Below are 21,938 nucleotides of genomic sequence, written 5' to 3'. Positions count from 1 at the left end.
TGCTGCAATGAATGGAAGCATCACATGGAGAGAAACATGACCGTCAGTCCCACCGCGACTTTAAATACCCCCCCCCCCCCCCCCCGTTTCATTTACACTTCAAAAAAGCAGCATGGTAGCTGCCGGGTGAGTCTGTGCTTTCAGGCCACTTGACAGAGCTGGTGACTGGAGGCTTTCGTTTATCTGTCAGCTGTTGATAAAAGAGGTCCGCTGACAGCCGAGACGTCTTTCTTTCTCTCCTCGCAAACACAAACACTCGGAGGCGACGGCGATGTCGACCACGGCGGCGTCTCCGCTGCCAGCACCGATAACCGGATTTCTGTTACGCAGCAGACTCTGGATTCTGGACTCGGGAGCCGCGTCTATCTGGCCTTCTTTGAACTTCACAGGATGAGGAGCCACAAGTGTGTTCAGCCGCAGTGTGTTTGTGGCCTTTTTGAGTGTTTTTAAAGGGTTAGGGTTCTCGACTAGGACTTTGCTTTTAAATACCAACAACACTCGAGCTGGGGGCAGTGAGTCAGCGCTGAGGATTCATTTTTCTTTTCCGCTTCATTAGAGGCCCTTTGACTGCAAAAGAGCAGCGGGGAAAGTCGTGGTGTGAATACATTCCTGCCAGACGACTCAGAGCCATTTAGATCCACGGACACGTTTGGATTCTAGGTTTTACAGGTTTCATAGTCGTGTGCTGAGGTGGACCGGTCCTGATGCAGCTCCTCTCGTCATTAGTTTAACCACTTTAGAACAAAACGACGTTATTAAATGTGGCGTTGGCTGAAGGTTATGTCTCAGGAATAATTTGTCTAATCGTTTTTGTCCGATGTTCGTGGAGGCGCTGCTTATTTCAGCCTCGGCAGGTCACTGACTTCAACATATGAAATGCAGATTTGTATCGCAGCTACAATACTAAGTGACTTTGTGCGACACGTTTGTCATCGTCAGCAAGGAGCAAGACAATGTGTTCAAACCCTCGGGAACTTTTCTATCGATGCAAATATTGTTGTGACAATTTCATCTTTAATATGTGAGTCATCAGGCTTCAGTAGAGTGGGGTTTGTTTTAGTTTACGTCTGCTTTATTTACTTTTTTAGCTTTGTGAAGAAGGCGTTGGTAGCCTCGGTGCAAAGTGTTTTTAAGTATTCCGTATTCAAACCAACAGCTGCAGTAATTAGCTCTTTCTCACCGACACACACACACGTATTATATATATATTTTTTTCCTCTGGATTCATTCTGACAGCTCCCCCCACTGCTTTGGAAATTAATCCCACACTGCGTAGGAAAATGTGAAGCAATCAAAATGCATCAACTGTCGAACAACGCTCGCTCCCAAGGAAAACAAATGTGGGGCAATTACAGTGCAATAAGTCAACGTGGGGCAAACCTGCACAAATAAACAGCAATGTGCAAACAAGCAGAGCTTCTAAAGGTTCTCCGGGAGGCAGTGGTTCATGGGGATTACATGTATTAAGAAGACTGGAGCCGCTAATGCGGTGGGACGAGGCTTATTAATGGTCTGCATGCTGGTTATTGAGCTAAACGTATGTCGAGGCACTAATCTGCACCGCTTCAACTGCCGGCACGTCCATCACTGTCTCTCAGTGTGTCAGTTGAGTCTCAGGTTGGACGGTTTCATCTCTGCTGTCTGCTGGTTCTCTGCAAAGTCTAAAAATGTCAAAAAGAATTAAATGAGGCAGGGGTGTTTTCACCAATCTGTAGCCAAATATAATATTCAGTTGTAGGTCTTTAACTTACTTTAAGTTGTCTGGAATAGTTATTTTAAGATTCAACACACATCGCATCGTGAACATGCTTTGTTGTTGTTTGTTTTCTGTAATCATGCTGAGACAAAGATTAAAAGAAGTTGACGGCTCACTTTCTAGTTGACTGTTCGATGCCAGGCGGACACTTTGAGCTTTCATTCGCTGGATTTGGGATATCTGCTGCTGGGATTCTACCAGCTGGAGTTTGTTTGTTTGTGCACTCCAGAAACACAAGTACGAGTTACTCTGCGTAATCCACAGAACACAGTGTCAACAGTTTACAAAGGGAACAATGAAAACGGTCCTGACGTCCTGACTTACAGGGTTCTTTTTCTTACAAGGTTTTTTAAATGTAATTTTCTAATACTTTAAGTGAAATTTCACTCTCTTCCATTGTGTTAGGATGCCGGCAGAAATCAAATGGTTATTGAGTATGTATTATTATAATTTGGGTGAATTTAAGCTTTAAATACTTAAAATAATTAGTTTCTGAAATTGTGAATACTTTTATAGTATTTCAAATTAAGTCCCCCATCCACTATGATGTTGCCATGGAGTCAGTTAGGTGTGGGCTACAATTTGAGTTCCATATTTTAAGTCTGTATATATTATATACTGTGCAGAATAAGCGTTTAGCTGCTCCAGTTTGCAACGTGACCATGTATGTACAATCAACTATCACTGGGTTACTTTGATACTGAAGTAAACTGAAAAACCTGATTCCCAGGCAAGTTCTGGGTTATAAGGAATGCCTGTTTTCTGTGATTTTTAAGTGGATTTAAGTAATTTATCTGATATGGACATAATGGGATAATTATATCCTCAGAAACTGTAAAATATGTTTATCGTGGTTTGTTCAGATTTGACTAATATGACTCTGAGAAGGAGTACCAGCTTTGATGCAAACTGTTTTGCGTTGCCTTCTACTTTGTAAGATGTTTAAGTGAATAATATCCCTCTTTCATATTCATTAGTTCTTTCTTCATTCACTTCTACTTATTGCACGACTGTTGATATTCCTCGCCCTGGTGTTCCTTAGTAACTCTCACTTCTTCCTGTCTTTGTTCCAGACCGGCCCGATGAATCCCATGACACAGTTGTACTACAAGAAGGTGAGTCAAGCACAGACACAGTCACACTCCATTGCGTCCCTTCAGGCAGATTCAAAACCTTAAAACCAAGTGTTGACGCTTTAACAGCCCTTTGACAATGTAAGGACCAGATGTCCTCACTTAGCAGTAAAAGATGTAATGGTCCCCACAAAGATAGGTGTGCAGAAAAAACACACACATATTGGACAAAAAGTCTTTCCATCGTCTTTCTGCTTTCACAGTGTGGAGTAAAATTGAATTAAATCATCCATGAGTGTATCACGTTTCACCTCTGGTGTTATTCACTGTGACTTAATCGTTACTTCAACACCAAATTCATATTTTCAACAACTCGTCCCGTATGTGTCTCGTCCCGTTGTAACACTATGATGGATGACAATGACACTTATGAAGTAAAGTATCCACCACAGCATGAAAATATGTGATATGACAAAGAATTTAACTTTGCAAAAAAACAAACAGCTGATGATATTTGACTTATAAGCCTGTTTAAGCCCTAAAACAAACAGTTTTGTTCAAATATTTAGAGTTTCGGCCACATGGCACTGGAGACGGCAATCTGTGGCTTGAAAACAATTCTCTCTCTGATCACAGTCATTGACACAAACAACACAGAGATACGGATTCAAATCCATCTGTTCAATATGAAGTTGGAAGAAAATGTATGTCTAAATCGTGAGTTTTTTTCTCCACTTTCCCAACTAATCTGAACCAATTGAGCATTTAATCTAAAACATCACATACCTGTTGGTATATATAATAGTCCATAACATGTTTTCTTTCAGACTAGTGGAAAGAAAACATCCAAAACACACATTTAGGTTTTTATTTTACTACTTTGTCTATTTTCATCTTTAAATTTCTCCTAAATTTACCTAAAGTTCACATTAGATAATGTCTCATTTACAAATTTAAACATAACTTTTAGAAAAAATTGTAATACAAAAAGTGGTGAAGTTTGATGGTGATATCTACTAGTTCATGTTGTGACCCTCTTCACCTGGAGACTCTTCTAAATGTCTGGACTTTAACTAAACGTCTCTTTAAAGGACCTTTTCTATCAATGGAGTTTTTCTCACACTCTGATCCAGAAATCTCCACTTCAGTAGTTCTGACATCCACCAAACTTCACACCTTCATTCCTCTCTGTGTGCTGAAGCTTTCTACTGAGGGGTTTGTCCACACAACATTCAGAGCCTGATTTCTACAACATTTTACTACTAAAACATGGAGAAGATTGTTTTTTTTTATGGCTGTTGACACTATTTTCTGATTTATGGAGTGATATCTAAAATCACCTCAATAAAAACCTTTGACTTTAATATGTCAACAACATGAAACAAGAATTTTGGCTTCATCCAATGTTCAGATTTCTGGTCTGGAAATGCATTAAAATGAGCCATAAAAATACCTTTTTTATGGCTTTATAATTGTTTAGAAGAGTCCCCCAGAAATAATTTAACTAGAGGATTTTTGGGATTTCTACAGATCAGATTCTCTCTGTTTTAAAAGTTTCTAATGTTGTCATTGTTTGTGTTTGTTTAGGCGACGTACTCGCCGTACCGCGACCGCATCCCGCTTCAGATCGTGCGGGCGGAGGTGGAGCTGTCTGCAGAGGAGAGGGCCTACCTCACCGCTGTGGAGAAAGGTACGTATTTATCTCCGTTAGCGACATAACGGTTCCCTCTACACCTTCGTTCCGCCGATCCACTCGCCTCCCAAATGGTGCTGAGTCGACACCGTGCGATATCATGAACAGCAGCCGGTCAGCCGGTCAGCAGCCAACGGTTCACAGGTGTCCTCACTGCAGCAGTGTTGAACATCATCACAACTGTCTCTTGATATTTCAAACTTTTTAAGAGTTATTTATTCACATTTTATCAACCTTGAAAACATGTAGTGCTCATTAATGTACAATACAATAATAACTGTTATAGTTTACTGCTTATAAATACTTAATTAAGTATGTATTATTTGTAATAAAGCAACATTTAACAATGATATAAAAGGTAAGTTAATGAAACTCAATACATTAGTTTGCAATGCTATTATAAACAGTTGTGACTGTCTTATAACCTAACATTAAACGTATGTATGAGTCTACTATTAACACTTTCTTATTCACAGATAATAATGTTAATAAACATCCCATGAGAAGCTAAAGGGCATATTTAACTATTAATTAATGCTTATTACAAGGACCTTAATACAAAGTGTTGCCAAGATGATGACTGCAGGACTTTAGTTTGAAGTATTTTACTAGTTGTTGCTATTGGAACACGTTGTAGAAGGTATAAAACAAGTCTGTGGAGACTGAACCACCACCCGTCTGCTCCCTCCCTCCTCCTCAGGTGACTATGCGGGGGTCAAACACGCCCTCCGCGAGGCGGAGGTCTACTACAACATGGACGTGAACTGTCTGGACCCGCTGGGCCGCAGCGCGCTCCTCATCGCCATCGAGAACGAGAACCTGGAGATCATGGAGCTCCTGCTGGACCACGGCATCCACACCGGCGACGCCCTGCTGTACGCCATCAGGAAGGAGGTGGTGGGCGCCGTGGAGCTGCTGCTGTCGCACAGGAGGCCCAGCGGCGAGAAACAGGTGCGTGAGGACGAGCGTCAATCCGTCTCCTCCGGACACATTCACGCATTCACTCGTCTGTAAATGTGCGTCTGTGTGGGGTGTTGTTGTTTTTCCATTGGTGTGTGTGTGTGTGTGTGTGTGTGTGTGTGTGTGTGTGTGTGTGTGTGTGTGCGTGTGTGTGTGCGGCGCGTGATAAAGAGCATCCATTCATTGTTACGCTCCGTTCCACATTCTGCTGAGAGGAGGGAAATTAAACAGCTGGTTTTATAGACACACTGTGAAATAGGATTCAGAGACAGAGCGTGTGTTTGTCTGCCTCACTGCAGCATGTGTAAGTGTGTGTGTGTGTGTGTGTGTGTGTGTGTGTGTGTGTGTGTGTGTGTGTGTGTGTGTGTGTGTGTGAGAGAGAGAGAGAGAACATGTTGCACAGTTCAGATAATGTGTAGGTGCTAAGGGGGGGGGGGGTCAAAGAGGGGAGACTCATGGAGAGGAAGTGATGGAGTGAGGGAGATTTCAAATCATGAGGGAGAACAGAGGGGGAGACACTGAAGAGCAAGTGAGATCAAAGGAGAGAGAGAGAGAGAGAGAGAGAGAGAGAGAGAGAGAGAGAGAGAGAGAGAGAGAGAGAGGAACATTTTAAATTTAAGAGAACAGAGTTCTTCTTCTGCATTAATTCCTCGACCGTCTGATGCTGAGAGGTTCCGCGTCGCCCTGGCAACCAACCCTTGGCCGAACGCAGAGGATTGTGGGAAGTTTTTTTTTTTTTTTGGTCGCCTCTCAGTTGGACGAAGACGAGAACAAATCTGTTTTTGTTGTTGACGTGCTTCAGTTTCTCATTTGTTCTTTTCTTCTCTCTCGTCGGTTTGTTTATCTTTCTGTTGTGTATTTTATTAAATTATTAAAATAAATCTAAATATTTAAATCTACTCATCCAAAGTCATTAAGATAGAACATTTAACTAATAAAATATGAAAACAGAAGGAACATCTCAATCATTTATTCAAATTTAATTATTAAATAAATGATCGTTTCCTCTGAGAAATGCAAACACTTGTAAATGTTGAGCCGTCATTATCATTTATAGATTAATATGCATGAGTTAAATTACACAATTAGCATTTATAAATTCTTATAAATGGATATTTAAATATATAAATGTTGAAAATACAGCTACTTATTTTAAAATGCCTCGTATCTAAAGTGTAAATGTCTTAAACTACACACAGAGTATAATGACATTAAACATCACGTAGCTTTAGCCTTTAGCATGATGTCATTATGCTGTGCAAGTTTAAAGTTTCTTTAAATATTCTCATTTTAAAGTGGATCAGCTGAGAACATCAAAAAACAAACACAGCAGGACATTGTTGTAAATAAATTGTAGCCTCTACGTTCTATATGTATATTGAGCGTTTCACAGTTTTACAGCCTCTCCTCTCCGCTCTGCGTTCAGCAGAAGTTCAGTCCAAGGTTCTCTGATTTGTTGTCTCCTGACTGTTGGTCTCAGATGAATCAGTCATGTCTTCATAGTTGCTCTGAGGAGCTCAGAATTTAATGTTTTTAACAGAATCTGATTAAAGCAAACGGTTTATTCAGGGCGAGACTTTAAATGAGAACATGTAGAATAAAATGATTTAATGAAATATCACAATTTAAAGCTTCGTTTCGGCTGCTTTTTCTGAAGGAAGCGTTCATCGTGTATGATGTGTTCAAGGACCGACGAAAAGATGAAAATCTGACGATTATGAGTGTTTTTACGGCTTCTGGCTGTGATAAACGGTGTAGTTTTGAGTAATGTTTAAAGAAAACAACCCGCGTGTGTGTGTGTGTGTGTGTGTGTGTGTGTGTGTGTGCGTGTGTGTGTGTGTGTGTGTGTTTTCTCATTCTCAGCCGACAGGTAGAGTCGACTCCTTTTATCTTCTCCTGGTGATGAAAAACTGTTGACCTTTTCTGCCGTCTCCCTCTCCATCTGACTCCCCCCTCTGTCTCTCTCTCTCTCTCTCTCCCTCTTTCTCCCTCGCTCTCCCTTTTTCATCTCTCCTCCCTTCCCCCCCCCTCTCTTCGTCGCTCTCCTTCTCCACCAAATAACTATCGCAGCTCTCTACATCACCAGCGCACTACATATGAAAGGGATGAGACGGCAACGCAAGGAATGGAGGGAGGAAGGAGGGAAGGAAGAGCGTACAAATATCAAAAGAGAGGGAGAGTTGCATGAAGGATGGAGGGAGAGAAACAGAGAGAAAGAGAGAGAAAGAGAGGTGGCCACACTGAAGCGAAGCCAAATGAAAGTAGGGAAAGAGTGCAGGACGTGGAGGGAAGGAAGAGACGAGGAAACACTTTCCTTTGATGTGTGAACGATTTAAGTGTGTGTGTGTGTGTGTGTGTGTACACTGTGGTGCACTACAGAGACCAACACCTCTGCCTGACAAAGTGTCCTTGAGCAAGACAGTACAAAAACAAAATGACCAAAGTTACTGCTCTTCTCTGCCGCAAAGGGTGTTTTCTGAAATTCCTGTCGAGCCCGTTCAGGTCTGATCATCCTCTGGTCCGTTTGAATTTCCGGCTACCCTGTATGTTAGAAAGTTGGTCCTGACCAAGCAGACATGTATGTTCAGGAGGACCTCTGACTACTGCGCAACAAAAAGAAAACAGAAAATATTGCAGTGTTTTTGTTTCTTATGTGGGTCAGTCCTGGTGGGAGTGAATCCTGATCGGACCTCATCACCAGCAGCAGGAGACAGAAATATCTCGACGCATGAAAATCATTTGAAACATGATGTAAAATCAATTAAAACACCCAAACTATAGAGGTAGTTTACCTGTGTGTGTGTGTGTGTGTGTGTGTGTGTGTGTGTGTGTGTGTGTGTGTGTGTGTGTGTGTGTGTGTGTGTGTGTGTGTGTCTTTAATCCCGTGGCAGCTGCTCTCACACTCCTTATCACGGCAGGAAAAATAAAAACTAAAAAAGGAAAAAAAAAAGATTTTGGCAGTAGAGGAGTGAGAGAGAGGGAGGAGCAGAAGAGGAGGGAGGGATGAGGGGAGGAGGGAGAAAGAAAAAAACAAAGATAGCAGGAGGTCAGACGAGGAGAAGGAAGGAGAGAAGGAAGGAGAGAAAGCCGAGGAGGAGATTAAGGGAGAAGGACGAGGAGAAGCACTCTGCTTGGTTCTCCCTCTGAGAGATGAAAGAGTCCACATGTGTTCCTCCTCCTCAAGTCTGCTCCTCTCACTCCTCCTTCTGATGTCTTTGAGTGTAATGTGTGTGTGTGTGTGTGTGTGTGTGTGTGTGTGTGTGTGTGTGTGTGTGTGTGTGTGTGTGTGTGTGTGTGTGTGTGTGTGTGTGTTTCTCACAGGATTCAGACGCCTGGTGTTTCTGCGACTTGCACACACATTTTCATCTTTATTCTCAATCTGGTAACACGCTACTTTAAAGCATTCATAAGCAGAATACATAAACATGTATTTGTTGTTCTTGAGCCCTCGTTGACATAAATAAACCTTCTTCAAATGTTAGACCAAGCACCAGCTGAAGAGCGAAGCCACACGTGAGAATAGACGGCCTAATGAATCGTCTTGGATCTGCATGAATTGGGTTTGACTGGAAGGCTCAGACTCTTGTGGATCCAAAGAGCCCAATTGAATTCACATGTTAGTCCCCACGATAGACCATTTCACTGTGGTGGGACCATTGTTCGAAACCATGACGATACATGAAATGTATCCTCGTACAAAGGTTCTATCTTACGAAAAAGTTACTCCGCATTTTTTGTGAATACGAAAGGTCCAGCAACTCGTGTCGAGTTCCCCTTGTAACATGCATTAACTTAAACTTCTGTCTTCACGCTTTGTTTGCTTGGTTTAGGCAACAAAACTACTCAGTTAGGTTTAGGAAAACATTTGGAAAAATGGCAAAAATTAGCGTTACTGAAGTACGGAAGCTACTATGTATTACAGCCTCGTGAAACTTTACAACCACAAACTACAGACCTTGGGCATTCAGAGGATGTATCATAGGTATACTGACAATGAGGGCAGTTTACAGATCTGAAGAACTCGCCAATCAATCGCCGATTTTTTAAAACGTTTTTGATATCAAATCAAATCTTGTTCCTCAAGATTTTTGGAGGTATTTTCAAAATGGACACAAAAATTGTTAAATTTTAAAAATCTGTGTAAATAATGGTATCAACCCAAAAAAAGAAAATAATAATAACAACTTATGAAGCATAGGTGAGCATGGAAATGGTCATCTTGTACTTCCTTCATAATGTTCTTAACCCTTATACACTCTTAAAGTTTCAACATTTAAAAAGGGGCCTCGTCAAATCACAATGTTTACTACACATTTATGACATTTTGAGACACACTGCTAATTTAATCTCCAAGTTAGCAGCTTTCAAGTTATGTTCATCAGTTCTATTGACCTAAAATAAAACATTTTAAACATTGAAATCAAATGAAGGAGGTTAAAGTGAATTTGTATTATTATTATTATTTGTATTATTATTATTATTATTATTATTATTATTATTATAATTATGGTTGAATTGTATTCAACAGCAGCCGTTCATGTTGTTTTTACAATCCCTTGTATTTGGTTTGGAGTTGATCCACCACTAACTTGCACAATGTCGACACTTGAGACAGAAATCATCTCCTTCTCCAAAAACATTCTTCATTACATACTGCACTGGCAGTCTCGTCGTCATGGTTAGGTTGCCCGGCAACCGGCAGAGACTCCAGCATGTTGCTGCACAAATTGTCCTTTTTAACACATTTCTGTACGGATCAAACGAACGAGAAACTACATGTTAATTAGAGGTGCTGGTTGGTGGATTGTGTGGACAGAACCAGGCTACCTGCTTCCTTCTGTTTCCAGTCTTTGTGCTAAGCTAAGATAACCAACTAATAAGTACATTTCCTAAAATGTCAAATTGTTAATTTAATGGTAGAAACAAAAAGATGTAGATTTGCGTCATCAGTCAGGAATGGGGAGTGTTTGTGGCTTCAAGCTACATATTAGTGTTTCCCAACCTGAGGTATAGGACCCCTATAAGGTCTCAAGATACATCTGAGGGATCATTTCCTTAATCTTTCTACTTTTTGTGTGTGAAATACTATAGTTTTATCTCTTTCGTCCACTAAAATAAATGAAATTAAGTAAACTGAAAAGGGAATCACCTTTCAGTTCATATCTAATAGACTCATGTTATGACAAGCCCTTTTAACATAATGGTAATAGCAACTTTAGCTAGTTATATTTAGAATTCCAAGTCAACATATCCATAATGTGATTTTGAATAGTAGCAATTATTATGATTACAAGATATTTACAATTCATTTCTTATTGGTCAAAATGTTAATTCTGGATATCAACAGTTCATTTCTTACTGGTGGAAATGTTTGTTTTAGATATCTGTAACTTAATTACAACTAGTCAACTTTTACCATTAACTTGCACTCAAACTCAGTTACAGAACTTGTATCTATAATTCATTCAAGTAAACATCGCAATTTTTACATTTTGACTATTGACTCTTTCAACTAGTCAACATGACATTGTAGATATCCTCAATAAAATCATTGGCATTTTTTAATATTAATGAGGTAGCAATTGCCCATTTAAAAGTCGACTAATGGCTTTGTGGTACTTTAATTATTATGACATCCAAATATCCAAAAGGGTTTGTTTATACTGTCAATGTATCTGAAATGCAGCTGTTGCTTTCTGAAATGAGGAATTATTTTTCTGCTAGTCACAATCCTTTTTTAACTAGTAGATCTCTTTAAACATTAAATGTAATTCCTACGTGTGAAAATACAATTGTTACAGGTCAAAATAGTTTTAGATATTCAAATCATTAAATTGACAAACATCCAATTAACCTTATAATTAATGAAAATGATGGTTACATGAAACTGAATTGATTAAATGTTAAAATACACATGCAGTCGAAAGATCTACCGTTGCATTTCACTAGTACAATTGTTTCTTGTCGTGGTCTTAAATAACTAAACGCAGTACATTTTTCCTTTTTTGTTGTCTCTTACATTCCTGGCAGTCGTTGGCTTCCATTCATTGGAATATGTATAACACACTGTAATAGTTTGCTAATTGTATTGAATGGAAATGAATGGGAGCTAATGGCTGTCATTAAAGGTGGGGACATGGATCCAAATATCTAGAATACAGCAACACGGTTTTCAGAATGGTCAGCTCTGCTGGGCTCAAACCAGGAAAATCACCTTTTAAGTCTCTTATTCATATATGACCATAAACCTCGAGACCACCTGCTTTTCACTTGGTAATGAAACACTCTTTCACTGTGTTTCTCTCAGACTACAGCAGGTGTTCAGAGTCGCGTCACTGAGGAATATAATGAGCTCTGGAGAGGATGTGGCTTTGAATAAATGTACCTCTGCAGCAGGAAACTTCTTTTGTCGAATGCATTACACAAATTTAATTTGTTTTAATCAGATTCAAGTGAGTTTAATTTGATTCATCATTTGGCTAATTTGTCTTTTGCGTTGAGCTGTTCCTTTTTACGTAACAGCGTCACATGTAGAGCTGAAATCATAGCTTTTTACACTGCACAATAAAAGTAATTTTTTTGTCTTCTTTGATGTCATATGATACGTGTAATTTCCTAAAAAATACATGTTTTTCTTTAGGTTCCCTCGCTGATGATGGACAGTCAGTTTTCAGAGTTCACCCCGGACATAACTCCCATCATGCTCGCTGCTCACACCAACAACTATGAGATCATCAAGCTCCTCGTCCAGCGGAAGGTGATTACTCTAAATGCGAATGCAAAAGTGATGTAACAGCAGCAAGCCTTTTCGAGAAGAGTGTTTACTTCAACATTGAATCAGGATTTGGAAGGTATAGCTGTGATGATTCATCGTTAATTGTGTTGTTGTTCTGTTTAGGTCACCATTCCCAGACCACACCAGATACGATGTGACTGTGTCGAGTGCGTGTCCAGTTCAGAGGTAAGTGATCATTTCTCCTTAATGCACAGTTTGTTTTGCTGAAAATCAATATTGGAATTTACAGCAATTACTCCCAATTTGCACCTCCAGCACTGACATTTGTTTTCAGCATCTATTAAACAATTAAGATACTCATTATTTCCTCTGCCATGAATGAAAAACATCTCTTCTGCTCACTAATCAATCTTGTTTATTAACATACTTTAATAATGTAGTCACACTAAAGAAATAATGAAGAGAAAACACAATTTTTTATATTTTGAAAACAAAAAAAGGCTTGAAATCTTCTGGTACTTTGGACCGTTTGAGGTTAAACACTTGAGTATTTCGGTTGCACATTATTACAAAAGTCAAAACTTTATTGTAAATTTTTCTTAAGCACACCTAAACATAAAATCATGACAAATATAGTAACAAAACATCAAGTATAAAACGCTGTACAGAACACTCCAAGATAGAATAATACTTGTAAGATTGTAATTGACACTCGTTCCTCAAAGGGAAATTTTAAGCGAGGGAGTTTACAAACTCCAGAATACATTTATAATTTATTATGTCACTCAAAAACTGACAATTTTCTGCAAAACTAGTACTTTAACTTTGAACGTTTTTCGTAAATTTAGCAGGACTTTTATTTGTAATGAAGTATTTTAACTTCAAAGTTGCTGTGAGGAACTTTTAGCTGATTATGAAACAGTCTCAATTAAATTCTGATGCCTCTATATGACCAATAAAAGTAAATGAGGCAATCGGTGAGAAAATTGTCTATTTCTTTATTGTTATTTTTCAAAGTATACGAAGAGCGATCATTGTACGATATGGTACGGGTTGGTTCTAAACCTTAGTCTAAATCTTTCTCCTCTTGTTCGTCTCTCCACGTCACCTTCTGCAGGTCGACAGTCTTCGGCATTCAAGGTCTCGACTCAACATCTACAAGGCTCTGGCCTCGCCCTCCCTCATCGCGCTGTCCAGTGAAGATCCCATCCTCACTGCCTTCAGACTGGGCTGGGAACTCAAAGAGCTCAGCAAGGTATGGACGCTGACGAAAGGACTTCCCTTAGATGTCTTGCGGGAGTGGAGAAAAGGTTTAGTCTCAGGGACTCGTCAGTGATGTATTTGGACCAGTATAGCCCTTGTGTATTTTTATTTCCACAATATACAGCTTACTGTCAAATAAATGAAACAGCAAATTAAAGTGTCCGCATAAAGTGCTGGTCCATCAGGAGCCTTTAGGAGCAGCTACCGTCCTCTTTGGCGCCAATTCAAGAACTCTACTGGAGGGAAGCCACATCCTGAACTTGATGAGCTATAAAAAAACATCCAATATTGTTTATGTTACTCATTTCAGGTTGTCTTTCACTTGTTCTACCATAAGTGACTGTTTACCTTAATTTTATAAGGTGCCTTTGCTTCTGCTATAAGTTGTAGCACTGTTAGCAGAGAAGGCTTCATTCTTCTGGCTGAGAATATGTTTTATCTTGGGTAACAATACCTTTTACTTTTGAGTTTTCTAAAAAAGCACATGAAGCTGTTGCAGCAATGCAAGCTCTTGAGAGCTTGGGGCAGTACGAATGAGTGATGACAGTCAAAGTTATCGACCTCTATAGACACATCATAAATACTTGGTAACGAGGTCTTCAACCACTTCCTCCTTTCAGGTGGAGAACGAGTTCCGTCAGGAGTACGAGGAGCTGTCGCAGCAGTGCAAGCGGTTCGCCAAAGACCTTCTGGACCAGGCCAGGAGTTCTAGAGAGCTGGAAACCATCCTGAACCACAGAGACAACGACCAGAGCGAGGAGCTGGACCCAAGGCAGTGCCACGACCTGGCCAAGCTCAAGCTGGCCATCAAATACCACCAAAAAGAGGTAGGGACTCGACCCGGATATAGTGACTAGAGAGGAGTACGTTGGGCTCTTAAAAGTCTCTTTAGATGAGGCTAGACGCAGGCAGCCTGCTTTTTCATTGGTGACTGAAGAGTTGACCTTTTTGAAGTAGCAAGCTTGTTTACGGGAAAACAGAGTTGTTCTGTTTGTCCCTGAAAATATCGCTGAAAATCTGTGAGAGTATAGTAGGCTATGTGTGTCTGTATATTACGTTAGTTTATATTACGTATGTGCGCAGTCACTGGTGTCAAAGTTGGTCACAAATAGCAGCAGAAACTGAACCGTTATTTTTATTTATTGCCACACTTGCAGTCAGACTCTTGGGAAGGAATTGTTGAAATGAACAAAAGAGTGAAATATTGAGACAACTTTTTGGACGACTTTCCATATTGACGTTTCTAACATTAAGCATGAATACTTTTAGACTTTAAAATGGTAAACATGCCAATGCTGCTCCCAATAAGCTAGGGATGGGTTAAATGCAGTAGTCAAATTTCGTATATGTGTATATGTATATGACAATAAAATACTTAATGCATTTAGAAGTATCTATATGTGACTACAAAATACATTTCCATATGGCCCATTTGAGGTTAACGAACTACAACCTTCTGCCCTAGTTAGATCTGTTAAAAACACTCCTTCAGTACGACGCTTAATTGTCTTTGAGGAATTGAGGGACGTTGTCAGCTCATACAAAGTGAGGAAACGAGAGAGAGTGCGAGAGAGAGAGAGAGATTTAAATGGACGGAAAGACAGACGAATAGATATCTGGAGGGATCGTGAAGTGAAGAAAGAGATGGGGATTTGATGAGATAGACTCAGATTTGGAAAACCCCAAGGCGATCTCCCGTCTCTCTCCGTCCGTCCGACTGTCCGTTCCCTGCTGTTTCCAGCTCTCTGCGACGGAGCGGCGCTGCCAGACGGATGAAAGCCGGAGTGGGAGGACGGAGCGAGGGGGATGATAGGTGGATGGATTGAGGGAGACAGGGAGGCATAAGAGCAGGAAGTGAAGGGCTTTTCTGTCTCTGGAGGAGAGGTGACGAAGGTAAAGATCTGAAGAGGGATTGGTGACATTGACGATCACAGGTTAAAGATTTTAGGGAGTTTGCAACAAGGTGAATTTTATTTGATTGTTTTTATGACACACAAACTTTGTTTCGGTAAATGCAAGCAAGAATTACAAAATAAAAGAGACACGCAGCGACACATAAGCAAAAAACACGAAAACTTGAGCCAGTGTTTGGTTTGTCCGTTCTGGGTTACAGTAGAAACATGGCCGACAGTTCATTCTAAGGTAACGAAAACACAATGATTTTTATTTTCAAAAATGATCATACACTAAAGAAATCTTACTTAATAATATTATATTGCATTACTGCCAATAAATCCTAAATGGAACACCATGTACCTTTAATAGTGGTTTAAATGTAAGCAGCCACTTCATTTATCCTAACAAGCTAACATTTTTAGCATTGCATACTTAACATGTTAATATGTGTAACATTAAATGCTAATAAGCTGATATACTAAAACCAGCACATTCCACATCCTAATTTTGGGTGTATGTCCACATGCTTATATGCTGAGCTGCATGCTAAACATTAAAAACATACATTTTTAACATGTTAACTGTGACCATGTTAACATGCAAACTCTAATTGTGTTTATTTAGAATGTTGCATGCACACACAAGTTAGCAGGTTAGCATGCTAGTTGTATATTCATGCTATCTGTGTTCATGCTAATCAGGGACTGTCAAAGTAAAACATTAATATGAGTCAGATCTTTGACGACTTTTGATACTTTATTTGCAAAAATAAAAGCCTTTGTTTGGTGTGTAAACTTTCCAAACGTCAGGACATATTTCACATAACGTACGTGTGCAAAGGCTTATGATAAAAGAAAGGATTGGGGCATCTATGAACACAGAGAACGGGATAAGTGAATGACTTTTTCCCCCTTGAAGGCACCTTGGTGCGGCAAAACATTAAGGGTGATGGAAGGATGGATTAAAGGGAAGACGTTGGGAAGCTGCTGTTCCAGGCCAAAGGATTTAGGAGGGAAGCTTCTTTCTCCAGGCAGGAGTGGTGATGTAGGAGAAGATTTAGGAGGAACTTTATGTCCCTGGTGTGGTGAACGGAGGAGAAGGAAGGAGGGAAAGTGAAAGATGGATGGAGCAGTAAAAAGCTTCTCTCCTGAGCGGTTAGCATTGAGGTAAATGACATGAAGAGACTGATGAAAACTGCTCACTTGACCTTCACTGGGAATGGAAAACTGGCCAAACCAAAATCCACAGCACACTTTATTTAGTATTATATTTTATATTATATTATAGTTTATATTATGAACCATAACTTCACTTGAATAGATGTGAACAGGGCTGTCAATAAAGCAGAATAAAGCATCGTGGTTGTCTTCACTGTCTGACCGCCACTTCCTGTTGCTTTACAAAAGAAAACCTTCTGAATTACAAACTTTTCACATTGTTGCAGAAAGTGAAAAACCAATAAAACAAATCTAAAGGTCCTCCAAAAAGTAGACAGACATTGGATATGTCTCAATAATCTGTCCACTGCAGGTGCACTTTGATTAATAAGCATGTTTTACTCGGCAGCTGAGGACGCAGGTCTTAATTAGACATGATTGTTATTGATATGTTATACTATATTCATACGGGTATAAATAAACAATTAGATTTTCTATCTTTGCTGAGCAAGCTGGGCAAAATGAATTAAAGTCCTGTAATAAACGTTGGTTTGTTGGTTGAGTTATTGAGCTATTAATTGCAGTTTAACGGTAGCATGTTAGTCTCTAGTTAGCATTATTTTATTACACTAGTACATGCAACGTAAATGTGCTTTGCTGTTTACTTAACCTGTGAATACTATGAATGACAACAAAGAATAAAAAAATGGATATTGTAAAAAGCATGATAGTATATTGTTAATATATTCATTATAAAAAGTAAATACAATCATATTATATTCATATACGAATAATACCACTACTGTAATACTAATTCCAATAGGATAATACAGCAGTTACACAACCAACATTATGATGTTTGTAGGTTTTCTTCCTTCATAAAATCCTTTAATTTGTTAATATGAACACCCAATTCCTTGTTTTTTAAAAAAAAATAATTAATTATTCATTTATTTATTTTTCGTTTGTTTAATTTGACCACATGTTTATGTTGATGTCCTGATTTGTTCTGTTTTGTTGTTTAAAATTTAAAAAGAAAGTGAAAAAAAAAATGTTAACAACTAATCAATAATCAGAACCATTCAATGCATAACAATGAGTTCAACATCGTGAGAGTTTTCTGTAGCACGTCGACCTTTCGTCAACGTCCCGCCCCCCAGCCAGGCTGCGATTGGTCGGTTCACGGAGAGCGACAACTGTCTTCGTTAAAAGTTTAAGAAAGTTTGTAAAAAAAACGCACCCAAAACCCAAACCTCGCTCATCTTATCACTGCGGTCTTCAGAACTTTGACTAACAGCTGCATTGGGCTCACTGGGCTGCTGCTCAATCAAAGTGTTCTCGCGAAATTCTCCCGGTGCTCCTGATGGCCGGTCAGTGACTAATGACAGAGCTGATGATTTAAAACAGAATGAAACACAGGAGGAGAAGGCATTAGCATATAAATTTAGTCCTTTTTTAAGGAAAAAGCTTTAAATACATGAATAAATTTGCAGAAATGATTAACCAGAACATTTGTATTACTGCCCAGGAGCAGTACATTTACTTAAGTACCGCACATACGTACAAATTTCTACTATTAGAAGTCATATAACTTGCACTGCTCCACTATACATCTCTATGGAAAATATTGTACTTTTTATTTCTGACAGCTTTAATTAACTTTACAAATGTACAGATTTTTACAGACAGAGCAAATCAAAATGACCAGCCGAAGAGATGAATCAATTTGACAGACAATGAATAAATAATCCTTTAGCCATTTTATTTATGTAAAAACAGATCTGCAGCTTTTCCCTTTGGCAATGTTAAATCATTTAAATATATTTGCAATCATGTCAATGATGTTAATATAACAATGTGGGTAACTGACACCATTTCTCACTGCTTTCACTGTTTTTACAAACCAAACAATCAATGTTCTGTAAAAAATAACTGCATATTTTCCTCACTGTTGGGCACCTCAGTGTAAAACACAAATTAAGTATCCGCGATGCGACGTGACTCAGAGAAACTGGATGTTTCTACCTGCACTGAAGTGTGCTGCCGTCTACTCCACCTCACTGGGAGGTATAATTGGCTGCAGCTCTGCCAGACTCGTCCTTTGAGCAAGACTCGCATAGAAAAAGTCTTGTTTTTCCACAACATCCCGTGGCGTTCTCAAGACATATTCTCAAATTTAGAGTGGAGGAGACGGAGGAAGGATATGATGTGAGGAGTTAGAGAGCAGGGGGGGAGAGAGAGAGAGAGAGAGAGAGAGAGAGAGAGAGAGAGAGAGCTGTCAGCAGATAATAAGACATTCTCAGATTGTTGAGAGGAGATGGAGAGTTAGCTGGAGAGAGAATGATGAAGAGAGCTGTTACAGGGAAATATGTATGTCGCCAAATATCTGCCACTAAAGCAGACAGTTCATGAGTGGGAGAAACAGGCAGCGGTGGCTGAGACACTAAATGTTCTTTATGCTGGAAACCGACATTTTTCATCATTTAGTTGTTCATAATTAGATCTGCATGCAACATGATACCAATACCAACCTTTTACAGTATGTTACTGTGTAATTACAGTGTTCAAACAACCTCCTTCATGCAAAATAAGGCAAACCTCCAGCACTGATCATTGTTTGATGTCGTTTCTGTCACATTTTATTCTGCGTGGCCTCGTTTTTCTCTGCAATAAATAAATATATAGTCGTATATGTAAATATATAATAGTCCTACATTATTATATATTCTATGGAAACAACACAACCATGGCTTGAAGCAGAGAGAAATGAAAGATGTATTTTGTGTAGAATAACACAGTTATAACATAAATAAATCATTTAAAAACTAAAAACAAAAGTTAAATTTGTTTAAAATGTATTACAAAAAAAGCACCGAAGTTCATCAGTTCTTCTTGTTTCTGATGATGAGAAATTTAGAACAATCAATCTTTACATTCTGCATCAAAGCATTCTTGACTTTATTTGTCGTAAAGTGCAATCAGCTTTTCAGATGCTGTTTTAGGTGATGATGTTTGCACGTACGGTGGCTCGGAGTGGTCAAACACTCTATTGACGGCTTCGGAAAAAACGCAGCAACAATTTCTGACTTACAGACTCAGTGTGAAAAGGTCTTAAAATTGTTACAATAATTTTTTGTATAGTTTTTAGTACTCAGAGAGTATTGCGGTTTTATACCCAGAACTGTGTATTCAAACATGACATCCTCTTTTTGTTGTTAACAGGAAATACACTAAGTTGATCATTTTGTCTGCATGTCATGCAGTTTTTTGTCATTTGGCTTGAAAATGAACTCTTAGAATGAATTGAGCTCAAAAAAAGCAACTTTCATCAATCATTAATTTGCATTTTTGCGCTCACACATTTCCAAATCTCGGTTGCATAAAAAAAGAAAAGAAAATCAGCCTCACAGCATCAACGTGTGCCGACAATCTCGTTCGTCAGCGTCGTCTCACGAAACCTCTCGTGCCAAATGAAAAGTCACAGAGGCGACACAAACAGACGCGCAGATGAAAAGTGAAAGATGAGCAGAGAACGGAGGAGGACGCACAAACACAGACGGACAGAGCTGTCAGCAGAAATCACACGTGTTTGTTAAAGAGGGAGAGAGGCGGAGGAGGAGAGAGGAAGAAAAGAGTGGGAGGTAATGGAGTTTAGAAGAGAGAGACAGACGACAACAAACGTGTGTTTTCTACAGTGACATGTAGAAACAGAGTAAACTCATCCTGACGGGTTCACAATAAATACATCTCTGCCTTGTGATTCAGTGATTCGTCTCAACACTTTTCAAAAGAAAGAAATGATTTTAAAATATTTCTTAAATCCCCGAAATAGTAACCAGCGAGCCAAAACAAGGTTGAACATTTCCATCAATATTTAGATTTAGATTTAGATATATTTCTCAGGTGTGTGTCTCAGGTGCGTTTGTGCTCTCGCCGACATTTAGTACAACGAAATGAAGAGCCATGACAACAACAGATGTTGACGAACAAAACAGATGCCCCTCCAGACGCCCTTTGTGTGTGTGTGTGTTTCTATGCAGACAATTGTGTGTGTTTCTATGCAGATGATTAAGTGTGTGTGTGTGTGTTTTTTGTTCTTTTGGTCTTTGGTTTTTATGAAAATGTCTCCGAAGACGCTTACATAAGCTTTCCACACTCTGCCACCTCTCTCGCCGTCTCTTTTACTGTCACATCCTTTACCTCCGTCGTCACCCTCTCTCTCTCTACTTAATATTACATCTCCCCCCCTCCTTTCCTCACCCTCTCATGTTCCCTTTCATGTTCCCTGCTTCCTCATCCCCTCCGTCCTCTCACTCGTTTCCTGCTGACTCGTTCAGCGTGTCTTTACACTTTTTTTTAATCGTCTCTCTCTCTCTTTTGGTCTGTTTGTCGCCGTGGAAAACGCTCCCTGCTTTTGTTCTCTTTGTGTGTGTGTGTGTGTGTGTGTGTGTGTGTGTGTGTGTGTGTGTGTGTGTGTGTGTGTGTGTTATGATGAAGGTCGAGGTGACACACACACTAAGTGCTGCCACAGTGTTTTACCAACACCAGGCTTTTAGAGCAAATTATATAATGTTTGTGTGTGTCTGTGTGTGTGTGACAGGAAACTGAGAACTGCGTTTTCTTTATGTCTCGCTTGTTCCTCCAGGAAATCACACACACACACACACACACACACACACACACACACACACACACACATGCGTCCACACGTGCACATATTCATGCATTTTTAAACAACTGTGCATTAAGTTGTTTTCATTTATGTTTCATGCTGCAAAGCTTTGTCAGATAAAGATATTTTACTTAAACTCTTCAATATATATTTTATTTGATATTAAAGTCAAATAATGCTAATCACTTATCGATTTTTTTTGGTTGATTAGCAGCGAGAGAGAGGGTTTTAAAATGAGACGCAGTTTGTCTCCAAAGTGTGAAATATCTTTCCAGCAAAGTCTCAAAATGTCTCATTAACGTCTAGAATGAACTTTGGTTTATGACCAAATACATGCTAACTATTCCCATGAGCCTCTGCTGTACTTTGTTTGCTTCTAATTAGCAAATGTTAGCATGCTAAGAAGCTAAGATAAATTTGTGTCACAGTGGTGGAAGTAGTGTTTATGGTCTTTACTTAGTTATCGAGCCAAAACCAAAGCAGCGGAGCAAACTTTCCCATGACAAAAAAAGTTATTTTAATCACATTTACAACTAAAAAATACTCTATAAGTCCTGCAAAGTACAAACGTATAAGCAACACAAATTGCTTAATGTATAAAATGTTGTATATAATCCAATTAGTATTACAAAAGCATCAAAATGAGACGTAGTAGAGTAGCTTAAACTGGAAATACTCAAGTAAAGAACATCAAAATTGTACAGTAGTTGAGTAAATGTACTTAGTTACTTA

The 21,938-nt window shown here is 39.2% G+C and overlaps 1 protein-coding gene across 1 annotated transcript; it reads left to right on the top strand.

Moving 5' to 3' along the window:
• Positions 1-2,826: 2,826 nt before the first annotated feature.
• On the top strand, positions 2,827-14,338 carry LOC137880060 (short transient receptor potential channel 5-like). Its single transcript, XM_068721142.1, has 7 exons — positions 2,827-2,871; positions 4,417-4,519; positions 5,223-5,473; positions 12,123-12,239; positions 12,381-12,443; positions 13,336-13,473; positions 14,102-14,338. Exons 1-7 carry the CDS (start codon positions 2,839-2,841, stop codon positions 14,336-14,338), a joined length of 942 nt encoding a protein of 313 aa, XP_068577243.1. The 5' UTR covers positions 2,827-2,838.
• Positions 14,339-21,938: the final 7,600 nt, after the last annotated feature.

The sequence above is a fragment of the Cebidichthys violaceus genome, unplaced genomic scaffold (genome assembly GCF_023349555.1).
Source record: "Cebidichthys violaceus isolate CVI_PGR_0920_01 unplaced genomic scaffold, fCebVio1.0.p SCAF_263, whole genome shotgun sequence".
In the NCBI taxonomy this organism is placed as follows: domain Eukaryota; kingdom Metazoa; phylum Chordata; class Actinopteri; order Perciformes; family Stichaeidae; genus Cebidichthys; species Cebidichthys violaceus.
Note: the sequence above shows the minus strand (reverse complement) of the source record. Positions and strands in the feature narration are given on the sequence as shown.